This window comes from Anopheles ziemanni, chromosome 2 (assembly GCF_943734765.1).
Source record: "Anopheles ziemanni chromosome 2, idAnoZiCoDA_A2_x.2, whole genome shotgun sequence".
Lineage (NCBI taxonomy): Eukaryota > Metazoa > Arthropoda > Insecta > Diptera > Culicidae > Anopheles > Anopheles ziemanni.
The window spans coordinates 91,773,357-91,786,142 of record NC_080705.1 but is presented as its reverse complement, the minus strand read 5'-3'; the positions used below and the strand labels follow the sequence as shown (position 1 = coordinate 91,786,142).

The following is a 12,786-nucleotide window of genomic DNA, read 5'->3' as shown; positions in this document are numbered from 1 at the left end:
GCAGTTAAGCCTTTCTTGGTAACATTACGAAAAAGATGGGGATAGTGGAAATGTTTGTCTTAAGATTTGTTTCCTCGTTTGTCACAGTTCAGCTCTTTGTTCTCCGTGCGAAGGGGTTTGCTTGGCATAAGAATCAGAGAATTATTTTTTCAGGTCAGTGTAGAAAAGAAATTAAACAGAATAAAAAGGAAGAAGGTGGGTGAGGAATCTATATTGACATATAACTTAGGTAAAAAGGTGTAAAGTTAATAATATTAGATAATGATGGGAAACATGGTATAGAGGAATGAATATTTATGGAAAAAAAATCTTTTAAGTGATAGAAATGGTCTTAAGAAAATGTGTTTTTAATCAATCCTTTCGTTTCTTGTGAGAAATACCGTTGCATTTCATGGAAGCAGAACTTGTCCGCATGTAATCCTCTATGCAGTAGGGCCCATGCCTAACATTTTCCCACTGCTCCGCACGGTGCCAAAAAGCGGGACTTGCCGGTCTGGAACGTTGCAGCCACGAAAGTCGTAAAACCTAAAGCCATCGACAGCGTGACGGGTGCAACGGTTGCCAGGAATCGGTGCGATCGTACGATGATGTTAAATGGGACAGCATGTATAAAAACATGGCTGGAAAGTGGAAAACATGCTGTAGAGCATGTCGGTTATGTACCGAATTTGTCCCGCAGAGCAAACGACTGGGATGGGACAGTTCATAAACAAATAATATATCATAAGGAGCGCAACCCACGATGTGGCGGGTGAAAGCTGCAAAGCGAAGAGATGAAACAATAAAAAAAGGTACTCGTAAAAATTGAAGCTGTACGGACAGGAAATGCATGAAAAAAATTAGAACCAACTGACTGGCTGGAACAACAGTAATAATTATGCGTGCGTTCCGAGGACATGTAGCATTGGGATAATAAGTCGATGAACGTGATGACAGGAAATGATGTAGACTGAGATTTTTTTCGCATTGAAATGTGCACTGTTTCAAGTAAGAAGTATACCGCTGCAACAAATTGACGACAGATGTTTGCTTGCGATGAAAGCGATCAGTAAAGGGGTTCATTTTCGCATTACTTTGATGATCTTCATTTTGCTTCTTGTCTGCGGAGACAGAGTATGCTAATTTGTAACAAATGTGCAATGCAGGATGTTTCTTGGAATTTCATTTTCACGTGGGAAAAAGGCGACCCAGATCGTACACTTGACAGGATTTCCATACGTCGATCAAACGATGTTCTAGAACCGTCTGCTAAAAGACGGTTGGCCAAGCATGAGAACATCTTTAACAATTATCTCAACTAAAGACTGTGGCGAGTACCCAAACTGATGCCGCCGCACAAGTCGGCAGCCACTTTCCCAGACGCACAGTAGTACAAACACACCGCGGGAAAGGTGTTTATTATGATGGATGTTTTGTTTATTTCCTGTACTTCTTTAAAGTGGCTTCAAAGATTAAAAGACTTGCGCCCGAGATAAAAAGGAACCGGCCGTGGGGTACTTTCGGACTTGTTTTCCCTTTTTTGTTTTGCTTCCAAAGTACTAAGCGGTTATTGGATCGTTTCCCGAACGGTGTTTACCGGCATTGGGCGGCCAATTTTCCACTTCCCGTGTCGGCACGGAAGCTAAGCGCGAAAACCTGGTATGGATTCCGGCTGATCGATTGACTTCAAAGACGCGTTGGAAGATTATTTGGCAATTTGGCAGTACTCAGCGGATGGAGCTGCTGAACAAACAACAATAGTGAGCAATCGTCATTAAGGTTGGGTGGGTATGTTTGTGAGGGAAATGTGTAACCGGTTCTAGGCAACGGCAAACTGACGGTCATCCTTTCGCCTGTTGTGTGGTTCAAGGTGGAAATGAGTGTTAACCGAAATGGAAATAAATAAAGATAACGTTTTCTGAAATAGTCTTAAACGAACTAAAGTATGAGCTTCAATTTCCAAATCACATGATTTAAAAGTAACCTTTCAGATACGATGTTTTTCTTGATTCATTTTCTATTACCAAGTTAGTTTTGATGTATCAGCAGAACCCATTCGTACCTGATTAAAACATTTGTTTCGATCAAAATTGTTAAACGTATTTACTAACCCCATTAAAAGATTTATTTTCTTTTGTTCCTCTTGAAATGCTTCTTGGAAAAACCTGATATCCATTTGAATCTCCAAATGAACACCACATTTTCCATGTTCCTCTCGATGTTGAAGCAAACGAATGAAGATAAATTTTCGCCAAATCCAAACGACAACAAATCGAAAACAGTGACCGAATGTGGTTGTTATCGAGATTTGAGATTTTAGTAACAAATGATGCATGGGATTCCCGTTCTAATCCCCGCCGTCACAAATCATACGTGAAATCGTCCATACTTTTCCACAATTCTCGACCAAGCAAACACTGCCCCAAACTGCTCCCAACCAGAAGGATCGCCCGGTAGGCCTATTGCGCACGTCTCGCGCGGCGGCTTAATGTCAAAGTAAACAAAAGGGGCGGAGTCAACAGCCAATGGGAAAATGACAGCTCGAACGCGGGCAATCGATTGAGTTGATCGTTCCTTCTCAGCCCGGCGTTAATCTCGTGCTCGATCGCGGTCCGCCGAGAGACCGGGAAAAGGAAGTCGTAAAACTCGCAGCGTGCACGGAAAACTCCGAGTCGGAAACAGCCGAGGAAAGGGAAAAGGCCGGCGTATGGAAAAACAGAATGAGCGAAAAGGAACGTACGAAAACTCGTAAAATTGCTCCGCATACGTCATGCTCTCGCCCTCGTTCTGCATGGTTTTACGATCTTCGTTGTAGTGTAAAGCATAAATAATGGGTAAGGTTGCGTTTTGGGTGTGCGCGATCCCTCACCGTTTGCCTCCCTCCGTCGTGCCTTGGCCATCCCAACCACCATCGGATCCTTTTTCTCTTTTTCACTTGCATTTCCTTCCTATTTTCCCGAGCGTGCAGCGCAGGCAATAGATCCTTTCTACGAAAAGAGCGCGTCGGTCGCGCGGGAAAAGGTTTGCGGGCTGGCGTGTTTGTGGAAGATGAAAGTAGTTGTTTCTGTTTTGCATTAAATAAATACGGATCCGTTTGCGTGTGGCGCGCAGCGGAGGGCTGCATTGCCGGAGGGGGGAGGGGGTTTTCTTGTGGGATTTTCCTCTACCGATCGGCGCACTGGGAAGCGGTTAACGATGCGCGAACGGAACCGTCAATGGCGTCGAGTGATCTGTCATCGTGGACCGTGGATACGATGGAAAAAGGTTCCCCCTGGCGCACGTTTAGTCGTACGTTTGATCTCGTTGTGGAAGGATCGCTGTTGCTTCGGTGAGGATCATTCTCGCGGTTTGAATGTGTTCTAACATAACATTTCTTGTGATCGAGTTATCTTTTGTGAAATCGTGAATGTGAAGATCGTGAATTGGAATTAAAAATAACATCACCTGATAAAATAAAAAGCAAGCATTGCAACCACCTACCGTTGCAATTTGCAGTGCAGGGGGTCATATTTTTCTCCCCCCCCCCCCAAAGGGAGTCTGTGTGCCAAAGGAGTGTATAAAATCCCCCCACAACGAAATGCTACCGTACAGTTCGTACGCGGCAGCGATACAACAAATTCAGAGCCTTAACCACGAGCTGGCAATGTTCAACCACCACGGAGTCCGCTACGGACAGCACCCCGACCCGGGTGTGGCCACCCTGGGTGGTTCATACTTTGGGCTGAACAACTGGTCGCTGCCGTTTTCGTTCCTGAAGTCCGTCCACCGGCCGGAAAAGCCACCCTTTTCCTACATTGCGTTGATTGCGATGGCCATCAGCAGTGCCCCGGACCAGCGGTTGACATTGAGCGGTATCTACAAGTACATCATGGATAAGTAAGTGAACGTACGGTGTACTATTCATGTGAGATTAGCAAAATGTCTCGTGGACGCATCTTCAGTGCTTGTTAAAATTTCCTACAAACCGTTAGTGTTTTTGTTTGGGTGTTCAATGCAAAGATATTTGTGGATGATGTGTTAGAACAGGCAGTGATGTGGAATAAAACTGTTGAAAAACAGTGGAGAAGATCTATAAGGACTAAAGAGTACAAATTGAGGATCTTAAATCTCATTCATAGTGGTGAAAACTACCGTGAAGAAACAAACGTGCAAACACTCGAATTGTAAACACTTTTGATCTCTTCTTGCTTCCCCAGTTTCCCGTACTACCGTGAAAACCGCCAGGGTTGGCAGAACTCCATCCGCCACAACCTTTCGCTGAACGATTGCTTCATCAAGGTGCCGAGGGATAAGGCGTCCGGAGCCAAGGGTGGGGGCGGTCAGCAAGCGGACGATCCATCGGGTGGATCCGACGGTGTCGCAGGTGGGGCCGCCGGCAAAGGCAGCTACTGGATGCTGGACCCGTCGGCGAACGATATGTTCGAGCAGGGCAATTACCGCCGCCGGAGAACGCGCCGCCAGCGGAATGCCAAAATGATCCTGAACGGCCACTTTCAGGTAGGCAGCGAAAGAGAGAGAGAGAGAGAGAGATACCTGGTGCTCATTTCCCCGGCAAACGGCTCCGAGGCTGATGTGGGCAGATAAATTTGTGCCTCTTCCAAGGCTTCAAACATCACAAGAACTTCCAACTTCCTTCTCACAGAATGCAGATTTTTATCGTGCCAATTTTTCCGCGATTCTCTCACCTGCTGTACATTTTCCCTCGTAGTGTAGGACACTTTTCATTTACATTTCGTTTCGTTATGCTTCGCCTTCCGTACAGGGCTCGCCGTTTGCATTAGCATTTCCGCCGGCGGGACCTCCGGTGGATTTTATGGGCCCGTCGTCATCCGTCGTGCACCTGCAGCAGGAGAGCATCGGGTCGAGGGAACACCGGCACGACGCCTCCGATCTCCATCATCTGATAGTGCGCAATGATTTGATCCAGCAGGTCGACCTGGCGGATCCGGCGTCGGTGCTGCTCGGCGCCGCCGGGTGCTACCATCCGGCCTTTGGCCACGGACCATCGTCTACGTCGGCGGCATTGCTGCGGCGTTGCTCCGGGATGCCGCCTCCGTCATCGCCGGATGGTTCGTCCACCGCTTCAGCCGGGCTTTCATTAGCGGGAACTGCCGGCGATAACGGAAGTGTGCACGGTGAAGACCAATTGGGTAGGGGATGGATGCAGGAATCCGATTTTGAAACTTCTTCTTCAGCCGCAGACGCTGTGGGGAATCGAAGGACGAGATCCCCTGAAGAAACGGACATTCAAGGAGTCAGTGAAGATTTGAACTGTATTCTGGAGGAAGCCGATTTTGGACAACCACGCAGGGAGAGTCTCTCCAATGGTGTCGCAATGGACGATGGTGAGGCGCAGCGAGCAGTAAATAGTGAAAATGCACATACTTCAAGACATCGACGCAAGCGTTCCCCAAAAAGTGTTAATTACTGGAGTCAATCAACGCCCAACTTCGGCTCAAATCAGCTGGATGCGTTTTTACTGAACGAACTTAGTAGCCTGAGAGTGAAAGGCTGCGATGTAGCTACATCCTTGTACGCCATCCCTGAAGGTCGATCAAGTTCCGACCGTTCCGGACCTTTTACAGCCGCACACTCGGCGTTAGGATTTACAACCCACGAGTTGCAAGGAACTCCACCGTTGAAGCCCACCTTCCCGAAACAAACCATCGGTGTGGAGTCGAGGACATCCTCGGCGACACCTTCCTCGGCGACATTGGCGTCTCTCGAGCGGCTGGTGACAGGTACCGGGAATGATGCGAATGTAAACAGCCCCCCAACGGCAGCAGGCAACGGATGTCCGCTCGGTACGGATAGTCCAAAAGCGTCCACCATCCCGACCGATTGCTGCGGAAAGGGGACGAAGGTTGGCGGTTTAAAGTCGAGCAACTTCACCATCGAAAGTATCATGCGGCGGGACTAGCGAGCGAGTTCAACAGGGCCATCGAGTTTCGGGTCGAAGTAAATGATACCATTTATAGGCCCGCACCAGGGAAGGGGGGATGTTGACATTAGCTTAAGTTGGCAAACTAGTCCGGATGATTTCGTAAATAAATGTTTGGTCACACTGGCCGGCACCTGCACCTTCCGGCTGGCGGTGGACATTCGGGAGATGATGACATTTTGGTGACGCTGAGATTCTACGCCAATCTGTTACAGTTTTGGGTTTGATGAAATTTGCCATTTCGTTTAAAATAAACTCAGTGATGTTGTTTTAGTGGAGGACTTCGTTGGGTTTCTAGCAAGAGAGCCTTTAGGTGGATAGCAGAAGGGCCATAAACTAATCGGGAAGGATATTTTTTTGTTATTTTGTCAGCATGGAAAATGCAAATTAAATTGATAATACAGAAAAGGTCACCAAAAGTCATTAAACTGGGCAACAAACTGTTGGAAACATAAAATATAGCCCGTGCAAATTAGATATATAGATATTGGACATAAAAAAAGTTTGAAGGTTCCACCGAGATTTGAACTCGGATCGTTGGATTCAGAGTCCAAAGTGCTAACCATTACACCATGGAACCTTGTTGAAAACCCTCGAGCTGGTTTTAAGTTTTTTAGAGTTCAATGGTGTAGTTATGTTTTCCAACCTTTCCTCCACCCCCGCTGACTACAAACTTACCCTCCTTTCACATTTTTTTTTTTTACAAAATCCTTTTATCATACCATTTTTCATTCGCAACTAAATCAACAAACTGGTTCGATTGAAATGGCATTTATTTTTATGAAAATGCCTTTTGATGCCACCACATTTGTCGTGTGGCAGGTGGGAGGAAGCCGTGAATAAAGTTTGTTTTTAAAATCTCCGCATCTAAATTCGATTTTTTCGCTCGTTACTCATGGGGCGAATCTAATAAAGTTGATTTATGCTACCGTCGGGTGGAACCGGGGCCCGCCAAGTAACTTTTGCCGCCGCCTGTTGTGCGTCCGACCGGGGTTGGTGAAGGGCGGGGGAAAAACAACCGTCAAGTCAAAACAAACTAACACCATGCGGCATTCCGGTGATTCTGTTGCGCCAGCGAAACGATGGAAGGAACTTTGCGAAGCGATTTTCTTCGAGTTAAGGATTTGAATCGGTTGTCCTTCGATGGCACTGCCATTCCTTTCCCTTGAGTTTTTCCTTCTCGGGTGCATACAAACAGAGCGCCGCAATCGTTCACACGGGTTTTGCACGGAGCATTTACCTAGTGGCGGCCGCGGGTCGGCCTCGTATATTTCCGATGATTTAGTTTTGCTACTTTTCTATTCCGTAGCTTTCTGGCAATATCAACAGGAACTCCGTTTTGGCACACGTGCGCCTATGGGAGGGCGCTTAGCGGGGCCCGAAAAAGAAGTGACATTCCCGATCCAGGGGTTGTCCACGAATCGAGCGGTTGCTGGCAAAAAGTCGTGCTGTGTACGGCGCTCACTGAAGCATAGGAGCATAAATGCATAAGCAAATCATCGTAAAATATTTGCCTTCGCCGAGCGAAACATAAATCTGAATTCCATGGTTATATGTTTTACCTGATTACAGTTCACTGGCCAACAGGCTAGCGGGAGGTAAATGTATAGCAGGAAACCACTTTTTTATGTTGTTTGAGATGCTTTGTGATTGTGCATTTGAGGGAAGGGCGAAAAATTCAATCGATTTTTAATGTTGGGCACAAAATGTTTCAAAATGAATGAGTGACATTTGCCCTAAACAAAAAACACCGTTATTTGAAAATTTAATTTTTATAACACATACTTATCTATTGCTTGAGACACAATAATTTGGTTCGTGAGGTATCTGTAATGTGTTTATTATAAATTAAATTATAGACTGCTGCAATCGATTGGAGCCGATTGCAAGTCATGCCTAATATTGTGTACAATCTTTTGTCAGCCCTCCTCGAATATTCCATCTGTTGAAATAATGTAATTAATAAACAAACAAAATTGTGTTCGTAACGCTGTGCATTGTACACAACAGTGTGAAATAAAATGATCAATTCAAACAACAGCACATACTTCGTCTTTACCGTAATACCACATGAAATCATATTGCTTGGATAGCAGTCAAGTGTGAGATTCGATTTTACTATTGTTTGCATTCCAACACATACTGGTACCGGGTGATCAACGTGATTTAGCGGGTGAATTAGGCGCAATCAATCATAGAAAATGTGACTCAGAGAACCTAAAGAATCTTCTTCGGAAGAAGATAGATGTGGGCCGGGGTATTGGGGTATTTTTCCATGTTTACCTGCCGGAATTTGCAGTTGTCGAAAATTGTCTATCCTTTTTGCTTTTTGGTTTTTGGTAGCTTTTTTATTTGATTGTTTCAATCATTTATCCACTTTCTTAATGCTTGCCGTTGATTGAATTGGGGCCAACGAATTCCAGGAGTGTGAGTTTTGCAGCTCTCACATTTGCGTGTGCACATTTTCTCGATGTTTGTCGTGTTTGGCTGATTGGATTCAACAGTACGGTTGGTTTGATTGTTTGTTTGGTAATTTCTTGCTTCATTCAACACACGCCGAAAAACGGAATGCCTGCTGGTTGGGGGGCGGTCGACGGCATATGTATCGATATGGGCCTGCCGGCAATTTTGTGAGCTGGAAGAATTATACCTTTTTTTGTCGTGTTTCTAATCGCTTTGCCAAACTACGGACGCAAAGAAGTGCTTGATAAACGCAGAGCTGTGGCATATGTTGACTTTTGCAGCATAGCGTGATGGCAGACCATTAGTTGGAAGGTCGCGAAGCACGTTGCGGTTAATTGGAGGCAATATTTTACATCCACACTTGTACAGAGAAAAGAGTTCTCAGGATGATTGCAAAAGGTAAAAAATGTGTTGAAATATATTATAAAGGCATTTTTATGGGAATTGTTCTATTTTGTGTTTTAAGATGATTTCATTAGTGTCAATTTATTCGGAAATGGAGGCGCATGGTTGTCCGAACGTTCCATTGGGTAACCATTCGTAAATAACAATCTTCAAAAACTTCCGCAAACAAAAATGGAAGCACATAAATAAATTCCAATATGAATTCAAAAATATTACGAAAAAGCTTTTAAGTTAACACCTTGACTCGGTACCCAACTATTATGAGAAGCTAAAAATGTACCATGGAGCGAACGGAAATTTATACTTTTCGAGGGTGTAAAGACGATTCAGAATCTAAAATCAAGAAATCATTGATACGCTTGCATTATTGGAGAGAGCTTAAAACCAACTGAGAGAAAAAGTGGAAAAAACTTCCACCATTATGTATGCGAGTCATTGCGAGAAAAGAAACGACGCACTTTACTTTTGGTTATAAATAAAATTATTCCTTAAAACGCCTTGCGGAAAATTCGTGATAGCAAGTCTGTTATAAGTAGTACCCTCGAAAGTGAAATTATTGGATATTGGAAAGAAGTGGGAGAGAAAAATGCTACAACATATTTTAAACATAAAGGCCCCAAAACCAGATTTTCATTCTTCGTGTAAAGAAGCTGTTTTCTCAGTACAAGGTGTGAAGTCTACCATCGTAGACACTCAGCTAGTTGGACAAAGTGTGAAGCACTTTGAGAAGATCGCTAAGTACCTGAAAAATCTAATTTTAAAGACTCTCAGTAACGCTCTTATGCAACGCTGCATAGCGGGGTGGAAATTAAAAACGCCAACAGCAAGCAAAATGATGTAAAAGATGTTTTCACTGAACGGCGCATTCGACGAAAAACCTGTAAAAAGTGAGGTGTAGCACCATCTTTTACCGCTGTAAATCACTTCGGATGTAGAGTGTTTTTACTCCAAGCTCCTTATTCCTTTTTTTTCAACCCTTAAAGTGTTTTTCCTTCTAAAAAATTTCCTTCCACCTCAATGGAGAGGCGGCACTTTTCCCAGATTACGCTCTATTATTTTGATTTTTTAATATCCTCAAGACATACCTGGCAAGGCGTCTGGTTGCTCGATCGCGCCGCATCCTTATATTTAATTTATTTCTTCGCACTTTTGTTTATGCTCCGCGATACTGGAAGTTATCGCCGGGCCAACACTCAAGGGGCGAAAGAAAGCAAAGACGCCCTAAGTGGGAAAAAAAGTGTGCAAGGATCCAACCGCGTTGTCGTGCGGCGAATCCGTTAAGCAAAGTAAAAGCTCGCTCGCTCGCTCGGGAGCTGGCGTGTGTTTACTGCACCATGAATAATCCGGCCCACTATGCTCGAACGGGTATTTTCTTAGACGGTCCCTTCACCAGAGGGAAGAGGTGGGGAGGGCAGGGTTGGACGACGGTGTTTCCATTGGTGTTGAAGTGTAAAATTGTAATAACATGCCAAGGTAAAGGAATCGTTTCGGGCACCTCCGATGGGTGGGTTCGGGTGTTTTGGGATGCCGGAAGGAGGAGGGTCTGTTTGGTCAGGAGTCGCATTTTTGCAGTTTCTCCGGAAGTGCCGCTGGCCTCCACCAGCTCCCTTCCCGTTGCGTCCCGTGCCAGCGAAGGTGAAGTGTAATTTAATTATGTTTTAATTATTTTAATTTAGACACACTGATTCCGTGCAACAGTTGACGCCTTCCGACGTCGGTTGTGTTGGTGGTTAAAGAACGCCGGCTGTGGACGGGGAAACCGAAGGAACGGGAAGGTTCCGCTTAAGTATACTGGAAGGTGGCAGGTTGATGGGTTGCATTACCGGATGGAACACATTCGAACACCAACCGGATCACATTGTTTACAAAGAGTTTATCAAAATTATGTTCGAAAAGCTATCCAACAACAACCTCTTTATTTAATTACATCGAAACCACTGTAGTCATAATGGAAAACTAATCAATCATTTTCAATTATTGCCCTTTTCAAACTCGGTAAACAAAGCCAAAGTTTCACTAGATCAATACAGACATCCTCAAATACAATTTCCATTGTTTGATTGCTTTCACTTAAAAAACGAAACTTTTTCCGTACTAAAGGAGCACTTCTAGCCATAATGGCGTAATAATATACGAAATCTGATTAGGGTAGCACGTGAAGACGGCAACTCGATCATGCACTTGAGCATAAATTTGCATCTCACGCTGCCCGTTCCCATTCGCTACAGAAGGAAATCGATTTGAAAACGCTACTCTCAAGCACACATCAATCGCACAGCGCACATTTCGGTTGCTTGAGAGGGGTTTTTCCGGATCGGGTTGCATTGTTTGCCATTTCATCAAACCGGATTCCGGAGTGTACACGGGTCCGGTTTCCCGTACCTCCGAGGGGGAGGAATGTTTTCCCACAGTTCTGCTGATTTGGAGTTTTGGGGCGAAAATTGAAAGTTCAAGTGTCCGCTGAAAGGGGGCGGTAAACGTTTGGCCCTGCATTAAATATTTCTCGCCAGCATGGGACTCCGAATGTCCAGATTCGACGGTGGCTGTTCTTGGAGTGCTGTTTGAGCTTGCTTACTGAAATTGAAATAGCAGAGAACTGGAAAAGGAAAAATAAAACCCGCCCACAGCTCAAGCCAACATTCGGACCTTGGACGTTCATTTGTAAAACCCTCGTGGTATGTGTGTGTGTGTGTGCCTTGGACCCGACGGAAGGAAAGAAGCTGTCTTCAAGGAGAGCCGCAAACACAGTGCAGTGGATTTGTTTAAGTTACAAATTCAATAAATTTATGGATATTCTATGCAAATATTAACTTAAATCATTTATGCAAAGAGAAATCGTATGGAAATCGGATCGGATCGCTGTCGAGAGATTTTGTTCGGGTTCCGGTTTGCGAAGTGGCTGAAACAACTACGAGCTTGTTTGGCGAGGGTGTCCCACGAGTTCCGGTACGAGGTTTCCGGGCCCACTTCCGTCCACGATGCGCTCGGGCAGATGAGGCTTCCGTTGCTTAGCCGCTTTCACTTTCCCCCATTTTCCAGGCCCCAGCTCTTTACGGACTCCGACATACGAATGTGGGGAGCAATGTGTTATGTCCCATCGCCCTAATCTCGTTCGTTTGGAGCTCGGGAAGGCCATGGCGACGGACAGTCTAGCGTCGATCGGGGAGGAAGGAAGCTACGGTCTACCATTTCTTGGCCGGACTGGACGTTCCGCTGTCGTTGTGCCGTGGTGTCCTTCGGCAGGTAGCTTGCTACAAAACCGAAGCATATGGTACGTGGCGCCCGAACGAACGTCACGGCAAAAACTAATAATTTCTCCATGTGGGCCACCGTCGCCGGCAGGAGAAGACTCATCGCCATCGTGGTAGGAAGGCCCGTTTCGAAAGATGAAAAGATGAAACCCATTTCAGAAATACGTGGTTTCGGGGGGGTTGGAATGGTTTGCGACCGAGCTGGACGTTGTAGGTGTTCATGATTTATAGCGGCTCCATCTCCCGTTCCTTTTTTAAAGCCCTGCAGCAGTTCGACCTCCAATTCTGTTCGAGTTGGACAGTAAGCATTTGGTTAGTAGTGGGTGTCCAGGTGCTCCCGAGTGCCGGCTTTATTATATGCATGCAAATGGTAAAAATTTGAGTATCTTCAAGTGTCCCGGCCAGACTGCAGACATGGTACACATTTCCCATGTAACGTCGGGATTGCTTGAAAGTAATAAAGGATACACCCTTTCACTTTCCCAGTCGGTTCTGCAAATGAATTCTCTTGCAAGTAAAGGGGTTTTTTTTGGTCATCATTTATCATAAAAGCTCCGTTCTCGTACTCATTGGAAAGAAAAGATTTCATTTAAAATCACCGACCGCCTGAAGGTGTTACCTTTCTTTATCTCTTTCGGAATCGACGCTGTTGAGCTTGGGCACTGATAGCACTATCGACAGTGAGCATTCAATTTATAGCTTTGCGATAGCTTCATTCAACAGTTCATAACTCAGATGAGCGTGCGT

The 12,786-nt window shown here is 45.3% G+C and overlaps 1 protein-coding gene and 1 non-coding gene across 2 annotated transcripts; one reads left to right on the top strand and one right to left on the bottom strand.

Annotated features, from left to right (window-relative positions):
• Positions 1-3,556: 3,556 nt before the first annotated feature.
• Positions 3,557-5,899, top strand: LOC131294730 (uncharacterized). The gene is made up of 3 exons (XM_058322774.1): positions 3,557-3,855; positions 4,176-4,476; positions 4,742-5,899. The coding sequence occupies exons 1-3, from the start codon at positions 3,557-3,559 to the stop codon at positions 5,897-5,899; spliced, it is 1,758 nt and encodes a 585-aa protein (XP_058178757.1).
• Positions 5,900-6,428: 529 nt separating this feature from the next.
• Trnaq-cug (transfer RNA glutamine (anticodon CUG)) lies at positions 6,429-6,500 on the bottom strand. Its single transcript has one exon. It is a non-coding gene; the product is annotated as a tRNA-Gln (tRNA).
• Positions 6,501-12,786: the final 6,286 nt, after the last annotated feature.